Genomic DNA, 21,422 nt, shown 5'->3' with positions numbered 1-21,422 from the left:
TGTATACTTAATGACATAAATTGTAGACAGATTCTCTCTTCCTTTTGCTTTAATTGAATTGTTAATTAAATATTCTCAACTTGTAGCATGTTAAATCCATCTAAAGATTAAGGAGACATGGTACTTGGGAGGACTTTGCGTTCTAAATCTTATGAAACTTTTTTCTTTTCAACTATGAAACCCCTTGTACTTTACCACTGGTTGTATATTGATTGTTGGGCATGTATTGTTCTCGTTTTTAAAAACATGTGAGCAGTGTTACAACGATTTGTAGCACATGAGACCTCAAATGATTTTGAACTGGCTGATTTTTATCGAATTGCCACATTGATGTCCATTATCTTACCTGACTGAGATTTGGTGCAATGCTTAGAGTGCTGATTTTGATCAAATTGCCACATTGATGTCCATTGTCTTACTGGATTGAGATTTGGTGCAATGCTTAGAGGCAGCACCGGGTTCAATAGCTCTTCTCTGGACTTTTTTTTTTTTTTTTTTTAAAAAAAAAACTGCTCATATTTAGCACAGCAGAGAAAAAAAAAGAAAAAAGAAAAATGAAAAAGAGTATGATGGTGAAAATGGGTGGTTCAACCATCCCCAATGGCTTTTTTTTTTTTTTTTTTTTTTTGTTTGTTTGAGAGATAGTCACCTTCAAAGGTTGAGTGGCCAAACGGGGCGGTTAAGCTCCTAATAGCATTAAGATGGCTTATTATTTCTATCTCTTATGTATAGTTAAGATGATAAAATTTGAATCAACTACTGATAGTGTATGGGTGCGTGTATTTATGTATATATACATATTCGAGGCAATGAGGAGGAAAGAGGATTACATGAGGTATTACTGTTATTATATAATTAGGTTAACTACATTTTTTTCTCCTTTAACTATCATTCCTTTTGTAATGTTTCACTTTTATCCTATTTTTTTATCTCACTATGTTAACGTGGATGTGTATTGCACCCATTGTTTAAAAAAAAAAAAAAAAAAAATTCCAATAGCTACTAGACTTTGTCATATCAAGATAATGAGATAAAAATGTAATAAAAGTGTGGTGTATAACATTACTCTTTAAACAATTATTTTAGTGAGATTGAATGAAATTGGTGGATAATGATCTGAAGGGTGGCCTCGCGTGTCATATAGAGCGAATGAGGATCCCCTACATGTGGGGTGCTCGAATTTCACTGCAATTCAAGTAGCCCAAAGAGAGAGGGTTGCAGGACTCGGGCATCTTAAGCTGTGGGTCGTATCCACCCGGAATATGGGGGTTACGCACCCCTCCTCTACCACTAGAATTTCTATAAAATTAGAACACCATATTATAGGAATCCCGATAAGCCACATTATTTGTAAACTTTGGAGTCTGTTTGATGATCTATTTTGGAAACAGTTTTCTATTCTCAAAACAGCAAAACATGTTTCTGCATTGTAGACTAATGTTTCATTACTTGTTTTTTTTTTTTTTTTTATAAAAAAAATCACACAAAAAAACACAAACTATGATTAGTTACGGTCATTGAGTCCATTTCCCTGATGGTGATTCATATTTTGGAGGTTTAGTTCATGGGTTCAATCAACAATCATGGTTTAGCATAGAAGGCATCCGGAAAAATAGAATTTAGGAAAATGGTTGATGTGAGAGGAATTATTACAGGTTACATCTTACAGGGTCCTTAAAAATAGGTGTCACTGTCTTTCTCTGTTCCATATTTCATTTACTTTTATATCTGATATCGCCATTATATATGAACATTGAGGAACTCATTATCTTCCATTAGAATTTGAAAACAATAACCTGAAGTATTCTTAAAGGGGTGATTTTGATATTCAATGAGTTCCGCAGGATTTGGTAGTTGGATTAGTTTGATAAATTTTGCTATGAAGTGGTAGACTAGTAGCAGATAGGTTAGCTTTGCTTATTCTGGTTGGCTGTGAATGTTCTTATATGTACTTCCTACTACACGTTTAGCAGCTTCATATTTGTTGACAGGACACAATCAGATAGTCTTAGATCCGGATCTTCGATTTGTGGATTAAAAGTTACAAATGATTTTTTTGTTGGCTTTGTCTTTGTAGTTTTGTGTAGTCTTTTAGAGCTATTGTTGAAGGTATTGTTGTTACTATTAATATTTGGTAACAGTCTAACTGAGAATGGAATACATCCATTTTCTTTCTTTCTTTATTTACTTTCAGGTTCCAGCGATATTATAATAGCATGAAATGGTATATGATTGGGGCAAGTATGGGATGATCATGAAGATCTTAGGTGCAGTAAATTTGAGTACACCAACCACATAAGCAGATACTATACAAGGTGGTCATTTGTTATTGTGATTACGTTCCAACTCTGTATAATTCTTTTGTGATTACTTTGAATAGGAGTCTCTCATAAATGCCATGAATGATGAGCTTCCTTGGATACATGAACAAGTTTACTACGGGCATTTACATTCTCGCATTGAAATTGCTACATGAAGTTGTCACTCATCTTGGTTATTCTTAATGAGCAAGACGCAAATCTATCTTATATTTTGGATGGCTTCCTTTAGTCTTGATGAAGATGAAAATTGTTGGCGTCTATGTGACGCAGCACCGGAAGGGAAACGCACACAATTGTGGCCTTGGCGTCTCACCAAGCCAAGAAACAGCTCATCTTAAGCACATGGAAGAAAAGGGCTATCTTATTGCATGCATACGATTACATGAAAATGTCCTTAAATAGATTCACGTAGGAACCCTAGGACCCCTAACCCTAGTACATAAGTGGGCTGGGGCTTAGCCCATTATTAAAGCAACACAAGGTGGGCTGGTTATAAGTCCAGCTCGTTTATTAAAAAGAAATTAACTACGTGGACCCCGTCACTATGGCTCTTCATGATCATAACTTCATTAGGAAGCATGCAACGAAGGATATTGAGTTCCAATCATATGGTGATAATGAGTTTCATGATAGTGATTTATGTGAACTTTTTTATAGATTATGGATGATTGGACGGTGCTTCAGATAGATAATGACATTGTGCTTTTACTCCTAAAAATTTTGAGGATGTTTTGTTGAGATTTCTTATGCAAGTGTCATTTTGTTTGATGGATGTAACCTTGTCATTTTTTTGTCAAACTAAATTCGTGAATGGATATGTATCCATGATGCTTATGGAGTTGTTGTTGTTGTAACCTTGTTTTATAGCTTGGTATATTCTTCACATATGTATAACTTGGTGGGTTAAATAGCCTGTCACCCCTGTGCTTTACGACCTTTATTTTTTGCCCCATCAGTTTCACTTTTTATCAAATTTGGTACTGGTGGTATATGAAAAGACAGAAATGGTACCTCCGTCTAATTTTTTGTCCAAAACTAACGTCCAACCACGTCATCCTACAGGTGTCGACGTGCATGCGCGACACCTGTTCTCGTGATACACTTCAGTGTTGATGTGGCTATCATTTTTCTTTATTATTATTTTAATGATTTCTTTTATATATATATATGAAATTCTGTGGGGTGGCTCAAGGCCATTTTTGGGGGTGGTCGAACCACCCCCATGGCCCTTGGGGGTGGTTCGGCCACCCCCATTTTGGCCAAGGGGGTGGCTTAGCCACCCTCAAGGCCATTTTTGGGGGTGGTCGGACCACCCCCATGGCCCTTGGGGGTGGTTCGGCCACCCCCAAGGGCCAAAATGGGGGTGGCTGAAACCACCCCCATTTGGCTTGGGGGTGGCTCGGCCACCCCAATAATTTTATTTTATTTTTTTTCTTAAAAAAAAAAAAAAATCTTTAAAATAATATATATATGGTACAAAATATATTGATTTTATTTATTTTATTTTTTTGACATATCCGCACAAGAAGAAGAGGGAGGATTCAAACTAGTAACCTCCATTTCATGTGGCGTGGTCTTCAGCCGATTGAGCTATTCCTTAGGAACAAAAATATATTAATTATGTACAAAGTACCATGTGTGATATATTTATAAAACCAACGTACCATTTCTGGTAATTATTTAAACTACAGGGGGCACATCATGAAATATATAAAACCACAGGGGTATACATTGGGAAATATAGGGGTGGCTCAGCCACCTCCATTTCCCAATGTATATCCCTGTGGTTTTATATATTTCATGATGTGCCCCCTGTAGTTTAAATAATTACCAGAAATGGTACATTGGTTTTATAAATATATCACACATGGTACTTTGTACACAATTAATATATTTTTGTTCCTAAGGAATAGCTCAATCGGCTGGAGACTACGCCACATGAAATGGAGGTTACTAGTTTGAATCCCCCTCCTCTTCTTGTGCAGATATGTCAAAAAATAAAATAAAATAAAATCAATATATTTTGTACCATATATATATTATTTTAAAGATTTTTTTTTTAAAAAAAAATTGTTGAGGTGGCCGAGCCACCCCTTTAGGCCACATGGGGCGGCCGGCCACCCACATTTGGCCTGGTGGTGGGTCGGCCACCTCCAGACCGGCCGGTATGGGGGTGGCCGAACCACTCCCGTGGCCCATGGGGGTGGTTCGGCCACCCCCAAGGGCCAAAGTGAGAAAAACCTTGGCCCTTGGGGGTGGCCGAACCACCCCCATGGGCCACGGGGGTGGCCGACCCACCCCCAAGCCAAATGGGGGTGGTTTCGGCCACCCCCATTTTGGCCTTTGGGGGTGGCCGAACCACCCCCAAGAGCCATTGGGGTGGTTCAGCCACCCCCAAAAATGGCCTTGGGGGTGGCTTCCAAAATGGGGGTGGCTGTGGCCCAAAGGGGTGGCTGAGCCATCCTCAGAATTTTTTTTATTTTTTTTTATTATATATATATATATATAAAAGAAATTATTAAAATAATAATAAAGAAAAATGATAGCCACGTCAGCGCTGAACTGTATCACTGGGATAGGTGTCGCGCATGCACGCCGACACCTGTAGGATGACGTGGCTGAACGTTAGTTTTGGACAGGAAATTAGACGGAGGTACCATTTCCGTCTTTTCATATACCACCGGTACCAAATTTGATAAAAAGTGAAACTGAGGAGGCAAAAGATAAATGTTGTAAAGCACAGGGGCAAATAGGTATTTAACCCTAACTTGGTCTCAAATATGTAGAAAGGCCCACAGACCAGTTTTGCGGGTAGGTCCAAGCTTATAGACTCTTCGGATCAGGAGCCCACATATTGCACATCCCAATCTCGACTTTCCTTCTGGGTCCATTTCTAATCCCTGCTAAGCCCAAAATTGGTATCAATCAATGAAGTTCTTTGGACTAGTTTCATTCACTTATTCCTTTAATTCCAGAGGGTAATGGCAATGCTGATTGCTGAGGAAGAGAGGAGCCATTGATGTATTCGTGTTTGAGTTCTTCTTTTGCCAAAATCTCTCTATTATCAAACTTTAGACGGATTTCTCACCTGTGTTTCTCTAGTTTTACCAAAGAAAAGAATTTACACACTTCTCGCATCCATAATGAAGCTTTGCAGAAGCAGAACACACAAACCTCCGGTATGCCTCTCTCTCTCTCTCTCTCTCTCTCTCTCTCTCTCTCTCTCTCTCTCTCTCTCTATACACGTATGCGTGCCTGTGCTACTTGTGTGTTTGTGTGTATATGTTTTCTCATTGAAAGTTTTGGTTTTTGGGAACAGGTTCAGAAATGGAGAAGAGCATATACGCAATTCTTACTATAGACCGTTGGGAGTCACTGAACCATATGGAGTATAGGTTGGCTTCACTTAGACCTGTTCATGGGAGGCTGGCCTTGAAATTCCTCAACTGGGTCATCAAGCAACCCGGTTTGGAACTCAACCATCTTACCCATGTATTTTGTATCACAACCCATGTAATTGTTAGAGCTAGAATGTATGGCCCTGCAAAATCAATTTTGAGGCACATATCACAAATGGGTATTGGGCCAACTTCTGTCTTTGATGCATTTATGAACACATACCCTCTTTGCAATTCAAGTCCTGCAGTTTTTGACCTTCTAATTAGGGTGTATGTTAGAGAAGGGATGGTTGGGGATGCTGTGGAAACTTTCTATTTGATGGGTTCTCGAGGATTTAGGCCGTCAATTTTTACTTGTAATATGATTCTAGCTTCAATGGTGAAAGATTGGGGAGCTGGGCCAGTTTGGTCTTTTTTCAAAGAAATGCTTGGAAGGGAGGTTTGTCCTAATGTGACTACTTTTAATATATTGCTAAATTCTTTATGTACGGAAGGGAAGCTTAAGAAAGCCGGTTATTTGTTAAGAAAGATGGAAGAGAGTGATTGTGTTCCAACTATTGTCACTTACAATACTATGCTGAATTGGTATTGCAAGAAGGGGAGATACAAAGCGGCATTTGAGCTGATTGATCACATGGGATCCAAGGGTATTGAAGCAGATGTATGTACATATAATATGTTAATTGATGATTTGTGTAGAAATAACAGGAGTGCGAAAGCTTATTTACTGCTAAAAAAGATGAGGAAAAAGATGTTATTTCCGAATGAAGTGACCTATAATACTCTAATCAATGGGTTTGTTAAGGAGGGAAAGATTGGAGTTGCTACTCGGCTTTTGGATGAGATGTCATTGCTTAATATTTCACCAAACTGCATTACTTACAATGCTTTGATCGATGGGCACTGTAACAGGGGTAATTTTGAAGAAGCATTTAAACTGTTGGATATGATGGAAGAGGGAGGAATGCGACCTAATGATGTCAGTTATGGGACTCTTTTAAATGGGTTGTGCAAGCATGCCAAGTTTGACTTAGCGAGCAGCATGCTGGAGAGAATGAGGATGAAAGGGATGGTGGTTAGTTGTATTGTGTACACAGTAATGATTGATGGATTATGCAAAAATGGGTTGCTTGATGAAGCTGTGCAATTGCTCTATAAGATGTTCACAGATTGTGTCAATCCTGATCTCGTCACATTTTCAGTGCTCATAAACGGATTTTGCAGAGTCAGGAAGATAAAAAGTGCAAAGGAAATAATATGTAAAATGTATAAAGCTGGACTTGTACCAAACAATATCATATACTCTACATTAGTTTATAATTCTTGCAAGATGGGGAATATTGCAGAGGCATTTAAAGTCTATGAAGCTATGATTAGCAATGGGCATGAAGTGGACCATTTCACATGTAACGTGTTGGTTACTTCTTTATGTAGAGTTGGAGAACTCGTAGGAGCAGAAAATTTCATGCATCACATGAGTAGAGTTGGCCTTGGTCCTAACTCTGTAACTTTTGATTGTATTATAGATGGCTACGGAAATTTGGGTGATGGGTTAAAAGCATTTTCATTGCTTGATGAAATGATTAGATTAGGTCATCACCCAAGTCCTTTTACATATGGGAGTTTACTGAAAGGGCTATGCAAGGGGGGGAATCTGGAGGAGGCAAAAAAGTTTTTGAATAAACTCAACTGCATTCCCTCTGGAGTAGATGCTGTTCTCTACAACACAATACTTGTTGAGACTTGTAAATTGGGGAATTTGTCGGAGGCAGTGGTCCTTCTTGATGAGATGATCCATAATGGTGTGCTACCTGATAGTCATACATACACTATCCTTCTTTCTGGGTTCTGCAGGAAAGGCAAATTAGTTGCTGCTATCCTCTTGTTGGAAAAATTGTTGGAAAATGAAGCTCTTACTCCAAATCTTGTACTGTATTCCTGTTTAATTGATGGCCTTTTCAAGGCCGGACAATCAAAGGCAGCCATGTATCTTTATGAAGAGATGGAGAACAAAGGTCTGAGCCCTGATACTATTGCACTTAATGCAGTTTTAGATGGATACTCAAAGATGGGAAAAATGGTGCAGGCAAATGATGTATTTTCTACTATGAGAAGCAAAATTTTGAGTCCTAACTTGTCTACATATAATATTCTCTTGCATGGATATTCAAAGAAACAGGTTTTATTGGCATGCTCTAGATTGTATAGTGCTATGACCAGGGCAGGTTTTCTGCCTGATAAATTAACGTGCCATTCTCTTATTCTTGGACTTTGTGAGTCTGGTATGTTGGACATTGGTATCAAAATGTTGAAAAAAATGACAATGGAAGGTGTTATAGCTGATCAGTTTACATTTAACATGCTTATTACCAAGTGTTGTCAAACTGGTGAGATGGGGAAAGCCTTTGATCTGGTTAATATTATGAATGTTTCTGGAGTTAGTTCTGATGTATATACGCAAAATGCGATCTTTAATGGACTGTTTAGAACTTCATCTTTCCGAGAATCCCATATTTTTTTGCATGACATGTTGGAAAAGGGTTTCATCCCTAGGTGCAAGCAGTATATCACTCTAATTAATGGTATGTGTAGAGTGGGAGATATACAAGGAGCATTCAGGCTAAAAGACGAGATGGGAGCACTAGGTATCAGTTCCCGTGATGTTGCTGAGAGTGCTATGGTTAGAGGGCTTGCACGATGTGGAAAAATTGAAGAAGCCATGCTGGTTCTTAATTGCATGCTCCGGATGCAACTCGTTCCCACTACTGCGACTTTTACTTCTTTGATGCACGTGTTCTGCAAGGATGCTAACCTTACAGAGGCCCTAAAGTTGAAGGGCATTATGGAACATTGTGGTGTGAAGCTTGATGTTGCTGCCTTTAATGTTCTCATTTCAGGACTATGTGCTAATGGTGATGTTGTGTCTGCATTTGAACTTTATGAAGAGATGAAACAAAGAGGTCTATGGCACAACACCACCACCTATACTGTTCTTATCGATGCCATTTTAGCTGAAAATAATCTTGTCAAGGGTGAAATGCTTTTGGAGGACTTGCAGGAAAAGGGATGGATATCTTGGGATTGGGGTCAAAGTACCCAACAATTAAATGAGGGATTGATGATTGCCATGGAAAAAATAACTTCGTTGAAGAAAAACAGAAGGAAGCAATGTAGTCTGAGTTGGTACACGAAAAATAAACCTTTCTTCTAGAGGTCTGGCAGATAATGCTTACCTTGACTAAATATGGTACTGCAAGTTACTTGGCAATGAGATGTGTGTTTGTGTGTTTACTGTATTATGATATCTGTCTAATTGTTTTCTTTTTGTGGTTAGCCCCTTGGCAAAGGCCTCTTGCAGAGACTCTTGTTAAACCTATGTGCACATAGTGTTACAAGGGCAATTCTAGCGTGTCTTTTGCTTGATATGATTAAGCCTGAGGCTGAAGTTTCAGTCAATGGATTGACAACAATTAACTCCCAGAGGCTTTATGGTTGCCAGTCAAATGTTTTTTGTGGTCGATCCCAGTTGTTGGATGGTAAGAGTTTCATCTGATGTCACTAGAACCATCTGCTTAATTTTTTGTTTATGTATTAATTTTTTATTGTTAATGCTATCTCAAATTTTGTCCCTTAACAGGTCTTCCTCCACTGGTCTTGCATCGAACTTTTGAGATATTGACATATTTGGCTACTAATCATTCTGCTGTTGCCAATATGTTATTCTACTTTGATCCCTTACTTGTTCTAAAGCCTCTAAGTCCTATATGTTTGGAAAGCAAGAAGGATAAAGGCAAGAAGAAAATTGTGGAAGGAGGATTTGCGTCAAAACCTTTGGGCAACTCTCTGAATGTGGATGTTCCGTTGGTACTGTTCCTGAAGCTTTGATTTTACTGCTTTTTCTACGCAGCACTGCTCACCTTGAGCAGGTAGATCTGATGTCTTGGTCAAGTGATTTCAAAATAGCTTTGGCCACAATCTGTCTATTTCTAATTATATATTATTATATTAGCTTGTTCCATAATTTTGTTATAATTAATTGTAATAACCTGGAATCCATCTTGTTTTAATTTTATATATATATATATATTTTTCCTCAATGCTGCTGGTCAGGAGTCTGCTTCAAGTAGTTGTTTATACTGCTGCGTCAAATTTAGAGTACCAGCCTCAATCTGAACCGGCAACAGCGAATTCCCAGGATTTGCCTGTCAATGAAGCTTCTGGTGATGTCCAAAAAGATACTCCTTCAACGGAACCAGAGTCTAAGCAAGAGGATAAACATGCTGGTGCTGAGTCATCCACTTCAGACGGAAAGAGGAGCATTGGTACGTATAATATCTTTTTACGATTGCCCCAATCAGAACTTTGCAATCTGTGCAGCATTCTTGGTCATGAGCGGTACTTTTAATTCTCTGAACCTTATGTCTGGATGGTTTAGATATTCTATTTACTATTTTATTATTTTGTAGCCTGTATAACTCTCTTTAATGTCCTGCTAACCATTAGGATACTTGCATTTCACTTCATCTATGTATCCGCTTCATGTCTGCATTACCCTCCTTTTTAATTTTTCTCTGCTGCAGCATTCTCCCTCTGCTTTTTTTCCCCTTCTTTTTGTCTTAACTCAGATAAATGAGTGACTAACCTGTTCTATAAACTTACTTAGGCTTTCAGATAGAGTTTATATGCTTTCTGGTGAGGTGCTGAAGAAGTTGGCCTCAGTTGTTGCACCCCATCGAATGTGTTTTACTTCAGAGCTTTCTGAATTATCCCGTGGATTGAGCAGTTCAGCTGTTGATAGCTTGTCACACTGCGGAAAACACACATGCTAGGTTCAAGTGCTGGTTCCATGGCTGGTGCAGCAATCCTATGTGTACTACAAGCACTTAGTACTCTCACTTCACCTAGCATAAATGAGAGTACAGGACTTGAGAGTGATGGGGAGCAGGAGCAGGAGGAGCAAGCTACTATGAAAAAGCTGCATGTCGGACTTGAATTGTGGCAAGAATTGAGTGATTGTATAAGTGTGACTGAGACACAGCTGGGTCAGCTCCTTTCATACCATGTCAAATATAAATGTTGGGGAGCATATCCAGGGGACCTCTTCTTCATCTCCTCTTCCTCCTGGAACCCAGAGACTCTTGCCCTTCATTGAGGCTTTCTTTGTTTTGAGTGAAAAAGCTACAAGCAAACCAGTCTATCATGCAGCAAGATCATGCCAATATAACTGCAAGAGAAGTCAATGAATCTTCTGGGAGTTCAGCCTCTTTAATCACAAAGTGCAGTGTGGATCCTCAGAAGAAGCTTGACGGTGCCATCACATTTACAAGGTTTGCTGAGAAGCACCGATCGCTTTTGAATGCTTTTATTGGACAGAATCCAGGTTTATTGGAGAAATCACTTTCAATGCTGCTGAAGGTACCAAGGCTGATTGATTTTGACAATAAGCGAGCATATTTCCGTTCAAGAATTAGGCAGCAGCACGAGTAGCACCTCTCCGGCCCATTGCGGATAAGTGTGCGGAGGGCTTACGCTTGGAGGACTCATACAATCAGTTGTGGATGCGTCCCACTCAGGATCTAAAGGGACGATTGAATGTGCAATTTCAAGGTGAAGAGGGTATTGATGCTGGAGGTCTGACAAGAGAATGGTATCAATTACTGTCAAGGGTTATATTTGACAAGGGGGCTTTACTTTTCACTGCTGTGGGAAACAATGCGACTTTCCAGCCAAACCCCAATTCTGTCTACCAGACAGAACATCTTTCCTACTTCAAGTTCGTGGGCCGAGTGGTAATTTCTTTGGGACCAGTTCTGATATTGGTTATATATATATATATATATATATATATATATATATATATATATATATATATATATATATATATATATATATTGTTATCATAGATGGTTTTTGCAACTGTAGTCCAAAGGTTTTTTTACATTTTTCTCTGAATTGTTGTGCAGGTTGCAAAGGCATTGTTTGATGGGCAGCTTTTGGATGTCTATTTTACTCGATCATTCTACTAGCACATACTTGGTGCCAAGGTCACTTACCATGATATAGAGGCTGTTGATCCTGATTACTACAAGAATTTAAAGTGGATGTTGGAGGTCAGTGGGTTCATATGCTAACAATCCGGTGTCTTTTTATGTTTTTTTTTTTTTTGACCCTTGTGGTTCTACCGACATTTTGCTATGGCTGTTCTGTTTGGAATATCACTTTTTGTCTCATTTTCTATATCTGACCCTTTTCAGAATGATGTGAGTGGCATTCCTGACCTGACATTTAGCATGGATGCAGATGAGGAAAAGCATTTCCTTTATGGAAAAAAGGAGGTATGTAAATTACAAGTTATGATCTGTTTCTTAAATTGTATAGAATTTGGTTAGCAGCTTTTGTAAAATCTTCAGAACTTTCAATCTGATCTTCTTAAGACTGAGAAATTTTTCAAAGATTACATCAAGTTGTCTGGAGTAAGATCTTTGTTTATTGTGTGTGTGTGTTTTTTTTTTGCTTTTTTCTTGAAAAGGTTACTGATTATGAGCTTAAACCCAGGGGAAGAAATATAAGGGTTACAGAAGAAACAAAGTAAGAGTATGTTGACCTTGTTGCCTGGCACATCTTGACAAATACTATCCGTCCTTGAATTAATTCCTTTTTAGATGGCTTCAATGAATTGGTACCACGAGAACTTATCTCTATTTTCAATGATAAAGAGCTTGAGCTACTTATAAGTGGACTTCCAGAAATTGATTGTAAGTTTGGCTTTCCTATGCGGTCATTGAATATTTGTGGTGTTCTTGTGCTTTACTTAAAAGTATCTGATTGGTGTCGTTGCTTTTGCAGTGGAGGATTTGAAGGCCAACGCGGAGTATACTGGCTATACAGCAGCATCTGGTGTTATTCAATGGTTTTGGGAGGTTGTTACGGCTTTCAGCAAGGAAGATATGGCAAGACTACTGCAATTTGTCACTGGAATGTCGAATGTAATTTATTGCACTATACATGAAATGGTAGTTCGATGCACAACATAATATAAGTGGACTCATATGTTTGGCATGTATGTGACTTTTATTTTCACCCTCCCCGCGTTTCCTTTTACTTTTAAATTTATAAAATACTCCTTTGCAATAATGCTAGACGTCATTGATTAAGATGTGATGTTATGCTTTAACATATATTCTTTTGCTGTCCCACGACCACTCTTTTGTTTTGCTCTGTTTTTATTTATTTTTTAACTGTCAATCTTTCTTTCCCTCGAAATCTGACTTGACAGTGTGGGTTCAGTTCCAAGAATTTATCTTTGAATGGCAAGGGCAGAAGTTTGATTATTTCAATTAATTAGATTTTTATCTTGTTTGGGTAATGCATTGACTTCTGGTTTTCTCCTCATCTGAAATGTAATCCTTTTAAGTGCTGTAAATTTTGATTCTCAGCATTGGTTAGCCGAACCAAGTAGTTGGAGCAAGGGTTTGTAAAGCCGGTTTAGGGTTTTTGTATTAGTTATAGTAATTATGAATTGTATGTTTGATTTTAAGCCACTACATATTTATGATAATTCAGGTTCCTTTGGAGGGTTTCAAGGCTTTGCAAGGTATTTCCAGTCCTCAAAGGTTTCAGATTCACAAGGCATATGGAGCTCCTGACCGGCTGCCCTCAGCTGATACATGGTCTGTGTAAAGATATATTACAGCCTTTATCTTTTGTAGCCAGATGATGGGTACTTGGAATCAAAGTGTCTGCTTTTAGGGCTTAAACTAACTAATTCACTTTTCCCTCCCTCGTTCTGCAGCTTTAATCAGCTTGACCTTCACAAGTATACCTCAAAGGAACAGCTTCAAGAACGCCTGCTGCTTGCTATCCATGAAGCCAATGAAGGGTTTGGCTTTGGTTGACCTAAGTTTAACGTGATATTGTTGCCCCAGCAGTTCAATCTGCCTTTAAAATTGCCATGTACATGTCAGTTAGACATCCTTTCCCATTATTCCATCCTTTAAAATTTCTTATTCATCATCTACTTCTACTGCTACTATATTATTTATTCGAGTTTTTTGGTGTAACAAGTAAGGCGAGTTCTCTACAGAATCGCTAGCGTTTTTTGGTATTGGACATTGAGGTCCTAGAGAATATATCAGCGCAATAAAATTTTATTTTAATATATTTTTGTGCTTGATTGGATCGAGAAAACAACGAGTGGGAGGAAGGGTTAGGTATTAGATTGCCTGGGAAGAAAGCTAATCTAGTAAGACAGTTTATAAATTTTCTTTCCTTCTTTCTGTTTAACAACCAAGTGGGGCAAAATGCTGAGTATACATATATGGGCTGTGCATGCCTGGTGTGTCCGGAATAGGATCCTCTCCATTTCAAGTGAAATCTTGAAATGGTGTGTTCTTGATCTAGTGTGTTGATGGTTTTGATTACTACACCATTGCTCTTATTGCCATTTCCTTTTGTGGTGCAGGTAAAAGAGACTGCCCCAGGTGGACAATAAAATTCAGGAGATGGAAGGCCAGGAACTTTCTTGAAAGCTTTTTTTTTCTCTCTCATCGAGGCTGGCAATCAGTTATTATTATTATTATTATTATCAATTCAACAGAAGATAATTATGCTTTTGCGGAATGGTGGGCTGCTCAGTAAGAATTGGCTAGAAAATGTTAATTCTTTGGATTCTTGCCATGCCAATGAGTTCTAGGGAAGTGTACAAAATGTTGATGGACATATATTTTCATTGTTCATAGTAGGTTTTTTGTTGATAGAGTATTTAGCCTCGAGCTTCATCCTTTATATAGCCTTATAAATTAGTTTCTGTAACCACATAGCAGGGTATGTATTATGTATATTTAATGACGTAAATTGTAGACAGATTCTCTCTTCCTTATTCTTTAATTGAATTGTTAATTAAATTTTCTAAACTTGTAGCAGGTTAAATGCATCTAAATATTATGGAGACATGGTACTTGGGAGCACTTTGCGTTGTAATTCTTATGAAACTTTTTTCTTTTCAACTATGAAACCCCTTGTACTTTACCACTGGTTGTATATTGATTGTTGGGCATGTATTGTTCTCGTTTTTAAAAACATGTGAGCAGTGTTACAACGATTTGTAGGACATGGGACCTCAAATGATTTTGAACTGGCTGATTTCATTGATGTCCATTATCTTACCGGATTGAGATTTGGTGCAATGCTTAGAGGCAGCACCGGGTTCAATAGCTCTTCTCTGGACTTCTTTTTTTTTTAAAAGAAAAAGTAAAACATAAACGGCTCATATCTCAAGCACAGCAGAGGAAAAAAAGAAAAAGAAAAAGGGGCACCGTGCAAGTCACCAGGGTGGGTGGGTGGTTGAGCCACCCCGTGGTGAAAGGGAGTGGTTCAACTATCCCCATTGGCCTAAGCCCCCAATAGCCTTAAGATGACTTATTATTTCTATCTCTTATGTATAGTTAAGATGATAAAATTTGAATCAACTACTATTAGTATATGCGTGCGTGTGTATGTGTGTATATATATATATATTCTAGGCAATGAGGAGCAAAGAGGATTTCATGGGGTATTACTGTTATTATATAATTAGGTTAACTACATTTTTCCTCCTTTAACTATCATTCCCTTTGTAATGTTTCACTTTTGTCTTATTTTTATCTCACTATATTAACATGGATATGTATTGCAACCATTGTTAAAATAAATAAATAAAAAATAAAAAATCCAATGGCTACTAAACTTTGTCATATCGGGATAATGAGATAAAAATGTAATAAAAGTATGGTGTATAACATTATTCTTTAAACAATTATTTTAGAGAGATTGAATGAAATTGGTAGATAATGAACTGAAGGGTGGCCTCACGTGTCACATAGAGCGAATGAGGATCCCCTACATGTGGGGTGCTCGAATTTCACTGAAATTCAAGTAGCCCAAAGAGAGAGAGTTGTAGGACCCGAGCATCTTAGGCTGTGGGTCGTACCCACCTGGAATATGGGGTTATGCAGCCCTCCTCTACCACCTGAATTTCTATAAAATTGGAACACCATATTTTAGGAATCTCAATAAGCCACATTATTTGTGAACTTTGCATTTCAAATATGTAGAAAGGCAGACAGACTAGTTTTTCGGGTAGGTCCAAGCTTATAGACTCTTTGGATCAGGAGCCCACATTCTGCGCATCCCAATCTCGACTTTCCTTTTTGGGTCCATTTCTAATCCCCGCTAAGCCCAAAATTTGTATCAATCAATGAAGTTCTTTGGACTAGTTTCATTCACTTATTCCTTGTATTCCAGAGGGTAATGTTAATGCTGGTTGCCGAGGAAGAGAGGAGCCACTGATGTATTTGAGTATGAGTTCTTTGGCCAAAATCTCTCTATTATCAAAATTTAGACGGATTTCTCACCTGGCTTTCTCTAGTTTTACCAAAGAAAAGAATTTACACACTTCTCGCATCCATAATGAAGCTTTGCAGAAGCAGAACACACAAACCTCTGGTATGCCTCTCTCTCTCTCTCTCTCTCTCTCTCTCTCTATACACGTATGTGTGCTTGTGCTACTTGTGTGTTTGTGTGTATATGTTTTCTCATTGAAAGTTTTGGTTTTTGGGAACAGGTTCAGAAAATGGAGAAGAGCATATACGCAATTCTTGCTATAGACCGTTGGGAGTCACTGAACCATATGGAGTATAGGTTGGCTTCACTTAGACCTGTTCATGGGAGGCTGGCCTTGAAATTCCTCAACTGGGTCATCAAGCAACCCGGTTTGGAACTCAACCATCTTACCCATGTATTCTGCTTCACAACCCATGTACTTGTTAGAGCTAGAATGTTGAGGCACATATCACAAATGGGTAGTCTTTGATGTATTTCCCTCTTTGCAATTCTAGTCCTGCAGTTTTTTTCTGTAACAGTACCATTAGTGATAGTGGACTGGATTATTATTAGTGTTAGTAGGCTGGTTGGGTTTAGTTTTAATAGTGGGCTGAATGGGCTTGGGTTTAGTAGTTATTAGTAAAACCCATTTCAATTGTTTTTATTTTTTTTTATTTTTTATAAGTACAACAGTAATCAAGCTTACAAGAAGAATTCAAGGAACTTTAAAAGAGAAAGAAGAATCCATTCCAAAACAGGGAGGAATGGACGAACTAAAAGAACTAAACGATGAAACAGAGGTGGGAATGCAGCTAGAGGTAAATCTAGTCGTAGCCCAATCAGCCACATAGTGGACGCAGAAGTTTGCACTTCGGTTGATGTTACTAGCAGACCAGCTAGTAGTGGATGAAATAGTTGAAAAAAACTCCGATATGATGGATGAAATACGCCAGTCTTGAGTAATCGAAGGATTATTGATGGCAAGGTTAACTGTCAAGGAATCACCTTCAAATGTTACATGGGACAATCCCATAGATGAGCACAATGTAGCTGCAAGAAGAGCTGTGGTTGCTTCTCCATACAAGGGGGTGCATAAAGGACTAATTCTCGTCAAAACTTGAATAATAGCACCCGTTGAATCTCTACAAACGGCTGCCTGAGCTGAGAAGTTCCTACGGATTGCTGTATCATAATTAATTTTAAAGCATAGAGGAGCAGGCTTAGCCCAGATCTGACGAACATGAGAAATTTTATTTGACCAAGCCCGGAAGTGTGTCCGAGATGTACGGTTAACATCAGCTGAGATTGATAAAGCATTCGGAATCCAACCATCATGATGAGCTTTGTTTCGAGAGTACCAGATACGATCACAAGCTACCATTGCAAATATTTGGAACAGATGAAAATCTGCAGGTGGAATACCTATTGTTCCAGGATGAAGAATAACATTAAGCCAATCAGAAATTTCAGAAATACAGAGGGCAGTAATATCTAGTGGCCAGAAAGAGTTCCTCCAAATGACCTTCGCAATAGGGCATGAGAAAAAAAGATGAAGCTGCGAATCTGTTGAAGCAGAACATAAAGAGCATGAAGAATCCCTTTGAGAAGTTGCAATAGACTGAGCAATTCGATCCTTGGTGGGGACAATGTTCCAGATCATTTTCCAAAGGAAAAGTTTGAGTCGATGATTGAGCTTCAGCTTCCACAAACCTTTCCAACTGCTAGGAGTAACAGGCGAAACATGAGTGGATCGAGAGGAAGAATATAAATGATGGGCCGTCTTGGAAGAGAAAACCCCTGAAGCCGATGCAGTCCAAATAAGAGAGTCAGACATAGCTCGAGTCGAGATCTTAAGAATTTCTGTAACTGTTTCAGGAACAAAAAGAAAGAGTAGCAGTGATACATTCCAAGTTAAAAATTGCGGATGGATAAGATTCGAAATCACCAACGGGTAATCCAAGCAGAGTCTCAGAACTCGAGGTACAGGTTGGAAATTGGGTAAAGTAGGAATCCACGGCGAATGCCAAATAGCCAGAGAACTTGAGGCATGAGGTATATAACAAGCACCCAATTTAAGCAAAGGGACAACAGAAGTGATGCCATTCCAGATATAGGAACCTGTGCTTAGAGGGCAGGAGAGTAGAGTTCCATATTTAATGTATTTTTCCTTAAAGAGGGGGATCCAAAGTGCATCATGATTTACAAGAATCTTCCAACCAAGTTTAGCAATAAGAGAGACGCTGATATCTTTCATCAAACGGAAACCCAAACCACCCTGATCTTTTGGCAGACAGATCGATTTCCACAACTTCAGAGAAAGATTATGAGCTTTATTGACCGAGAAACCCCACCAAAAATTCCTGAAAGCAGCATCTAGTCGATTGCAAAGGATGTCAGGGAACATAAAAGAACTCATAGCATAAGAAGGGATAGAAGAAGCTATTACTTTAAGCAAAACCGATTTCCCAGCTTGTGATAAAGTTTTAGATCTCCATCCTTCTATTTTCCCCTTGACCTTTTGGAGAATATCCAAAAAAGGATATTGTTTAGAACGGCCAAAAAACATAGGAAGGCCCAAATGTTTAGCAGAATTAGGAGTCTCAACATAGGGGATAATATCTAGAATACTAGCTTTAGTAGATGCAGTAGTATTTGCACTGAACAGAATATTTGATTTTTCCATATTAACTGTCTCTCCCGACCAAAGACTATATTTAGCTAAACAATCCTTGATAATACCAACTTCCGAAGAGGTGGCATGTGTAAAGATAATCAGATCATCAGCAAATAGAAGATGATTTAAAGGAAAACATCTCCTTGAGATCTTAAATCCCTGAAGATTTTGATGAAGGAGTCTGGAAATAACCTCAGTACCTAAAATAAAGAGAAAAGGAGACAGTGGATCACCCTGTCGTAAACCACGAGAAGGCCGGAAAAGACCATAAGGGGATCCATTCAGCAGAATTGAGAAAGAAGAAGTAGAGATACAAATCCGGATCCAATTAATCCAAATTGGATGAAACCCCAATTTCTCCATAATAATTATGAGGCAGCCCCACTCCATTTTATCAAAAGCTTTTTCCATATCAATATTTACAGCCACTAAGCCACCTCTTCCCCTTTTATTCTTAAGAGAGTGGAGCATCTCGTGGGAAATAATAGAATTATCCTGAATATGACGACCTGGCACAAAAGCAGTCTGAAATGGAGAAATAATCTTCAATAAGAGGGGCTTGAGTCTATTAGCCAAGAGCTTAGAGATAATTTTGTAAATAATGTTACAAAGACTAATAGGCCTAAAATGATGAACAGTAGAAGCTCCCAACCGCTTTGGAATTAAAGCAATGAAAGTATGATTCTGTTCTCTAAGCAAAGTGTTAGAATCAAAAAAATTACCAATAGCCAGCAGAACTGTAGTCTTGATACAGTCCCAATATTTGACATAGAATAAAGTAGTGAATCCATCAGGACCAGACGCTTTTTCCTTACCCAAACTAATCAGTGAAGCATAAATCTCTTCTTCCGTGGGAATACCACACAACAGATCATTGTCAGTGTCCGTAATAACTGGATTAAAAAGGTCCAATAAGGCAGGAGAGAAAATCGGATTAGTGGAAGTGAACAACGTCTTAAAATGTGTGATAAAAGAGATACCAATATCAGCCCGGTCAGAAATCCAACCCCCACCCGGGGTTTGTAGCATAGAAATGAAATTTCGCCGACGACAGATAATAGTGCTAGTGTGGAAAAATCTGGTATTCAAATCTGTTGCCGTAAGCCATAATTCCCGAGATTTGGTCTTCCAAAGAGACTCTTCCTGTAGAAGGTACTCATCCAGCAATGATTGAAGGTGAAGCTCTTTAGCTAAATTAGCATCCGAGGGATGGGCCTGTTGAACCTCATCAAGCAAAAAAAGAGTTCGATCCACCTTAGATTTAATAGTCCCAAAATAATGCTTATTCCAAAATTTGATAGCCTCCTTTGTTAGCTTAAGTTTTTTTGTTAGACAGTAAGAAGGAGAACCAGCTATAAAAGGGGACCAAGTTTCTTCAATAACAATACCACATGTTGGATCCCTAGTCCAAAATGCTTCAAAACGAAACGGACGGGGAAGTGAAGGTAATATTTGACTAGTATTTAAAAGAAGGGGACAGTGATCAGAGCTATGTGCTGGGAGATGAACTACCAAATATGATGGAAAAAAATGAATCTAATGACAATTTGCAACACCCCTGTCCAGCCTTTCCTTGATTAAGCCAGAGCCTTGGCGGTGATTAGACCATGTAAATGGATTACCACTAAATCCCAAATCAATCATTCCAAAGCCATCCATGAAATCCGCAAATAGATTTGGAGAGAAAGAGTCAAATGCCCGACCCCCAAATTTATCATCAGGAGAGGTTATAGAATTAAAATCCCCAATGCAAACCCACATATCATTATAAGAAACCCCAAGAGTATTCATAGCCTTCCAAAAGCCTAGGCAAAGATTCTTATATGGAGGCCCATACACAAAGGTAAGCAAACATTTAACATGTGGATCATCCGAATAGTGCCAAACACATATAATATTACAAGTGACATAAAAGCTAACAATATTTACATCCGGTTTCCAAGCAAGTAAAAGGCCTCCCTGCGAGCCAGAGGGAGGAGCATGAACCATCAAAGTATACCCCAGTTGATGCAAAATAGGGGTAGTAACAAAAGGAGCAGCCTTAGTTTCTGACAAAAAAATAACATCAGGATTATGTTTCCTAATAAGAACCCTAAGACTGCGAATTGTAGAGGGTTGCGACAGCCCTCTACAATTCCAGGAAAAAGTTATCATATATCAGGAGGGGGCATGGCCAAGCCAGCCGCCTCAAGGGGAGCAGAGGTATTAGCCACTGCAAGTGATTCTGCTTCCAACAAAAGCAATTGAGTTACACTTCTAGATTTTTTCCCTGCCTTATACACCTTCCTAGACAAAGGTGCAGTTGAAGGTAGTAAGCCCACTGTATCAACCCGAGTAGAAGGAGATGATTCTGCAACAGAGGATTGCGCCAATGTGAAGGGGGCCAAATCAGAGGGACCCGAAACCCTCAGCATAAACGGTGTCGTTGGAGCTGCTGGGGAGTTCTTCAACGCAGAAAGGGATTGAGCTGCAAGGGTCATCCTGTCCTGAGTGGTATTAGGCATGTTTAATTTTTTTGATGGTTTTGGGAATAGGTCAGATATATCAGAAACAGCAACCCTTTTCTGTCCAGACACCTTACTCAACTCGGACAGCGGAGAGGGATACACTGTAGCACCATCCAAATCATGAGCAATCGAGGCAATAGTTTTCCCCTGATCCATTGTAGCA

The 21,422-nt window shown here is 38.8% G+C and overlaps 2 protein-coding genes and 1 long non-coding RNA gene across 6 annotated transcripts; 2 read left to right on the top strand and 1 right to left on the bottom strand.

Moving 5' to 3' along the window:
- Window positions 1-5,236: 5,236 nt before the first annotated feature.
- LOC133861614 (pentatricopeptide repeat-containing protein At5g55840) lies at window positions 5,237-12,468 on the top strand. 4 transcript variants are annotated; one of them, XM_062297404.1, is made up of 9 exons: window positions 5,237-5,500; window positions 5,641-8,932; window positions 9,054-9,255; window positions 9,357-9,645; window positions 9,830-10,041; window positions 10,383-11,508; window positions 11,683-11,829; window positions 11,974-12,054; window positions 12,275-12,468. In XM_062297404.1, exons 1-2 carry the CDS (start codon window positions 5,341-5,343, stop codon window positions 8,928-8,930), a joined length of 3,450 nt encoding a protein of 1,149 aa, XP_062153388.1. In that variant the 5' UTR covers window positions 5,237-5,340; the 3' UTR covers window positions 8,931-8,932; window positions 9,054-9,255; window positions 9,357-9,645; window positions 9,830-10,041; window positions 10,383-11,508; window positions 11,683-11,829; window positions 11,974-12,054; window positions 12,275-12,468. The 4 variants fall into 4 exon arrangements, with proteins under 4 accessions (XP_062153388.1, XP_062153387.1, XP_062153386.1 ...); XM_062297403.1 differs by having other exon boundaries at window positions 5,641-8,966; window positions 9,357-9,583; XM_062297402.1 differs by having other exon boundaries at window positions 5,641-8,966.
- Window positions 12,469-12,571: 103 nt separating this feature from the next.
- Window positions 12,572-13,545, top strand: LOC133861615 (uncharacterized). Its single transcript, XR_009899044.1, has 3 exons — window positions 12,572-12,779; window positions 13,283-13,389; window positions 13,512-13,545. It is a non-coding gene; the product is annotated as an uncharacterized LOC133861615 (long non-coding RNA).
- Window positions 13,546-16,793: 3,248 nt separating this feature from the next.
- Window positions 16,794-20,741, bottom strand: LOC133860348 (uncharacterized). Its single transcript, XM_062295973.1, has 2 exons — window positions 20,375-20,741; window positions 16,794-20,260 (listed from the first exon to the last, which is right to left on the bottom strand). Exons 1-2 carry the CDS (start codon window positions 20,739-20,741, stop codon window positions 16,794-16,796), a joined length of 3,834 nt encoding a protein of 1,277 aa, XP_062151957.1.
- Between the last annotated feature and the right edge of the window lie 681 nt (window positions 20,742-21,422).

Source organism: Alnus glutinosa, chromosome 2 (genome assembly GCF_958979055.1).
Source record: "Alnus glutinosa chromosome 2, dhAlnGlut1.1, whole genome shotgun sequence".
NCBI lineage: Eukaryota > Viridiplantae > Streptophyta > Magnoliopsida > Fagales > Betulaceae > Alnus > Alnus glutinosa.
This window is presented reverse-complemented; position numbering and strand designations above follow the sequence as displayed.

Bases quoted from the DNA above. Each gene is read 5' to 3' on its own strand.
- LOC133861614 (XM_062297404.1), top strand. From the start codon at position 5,341: ATGTATTCGTGTTTGAGTTCTTCTTTTGCCAAAATCTCTCTATTATCA. The intron at 5,501-5,640 runs GTATGCCTCTCT...TTTTGGGAACAG, and splicing joins GCAGAACACACAAACCTCCG to GTTCAGAAATGGAGAAGAGC.
- LOC133860348 (XM_062295973.1), bottom strand. From the start codon at position 20,741: ATGGTTCATGCTCCTCCCTCTGGCTCGCAGGGAGGCCTTTTACTTGCT. The intron at 20,261-20,374 runs GTAATCCATTTA...CATATTTGGTAG, and splicing joins GATTGATTTGGGATTTAGTG to TTCATCTCCCAGCACATAGC.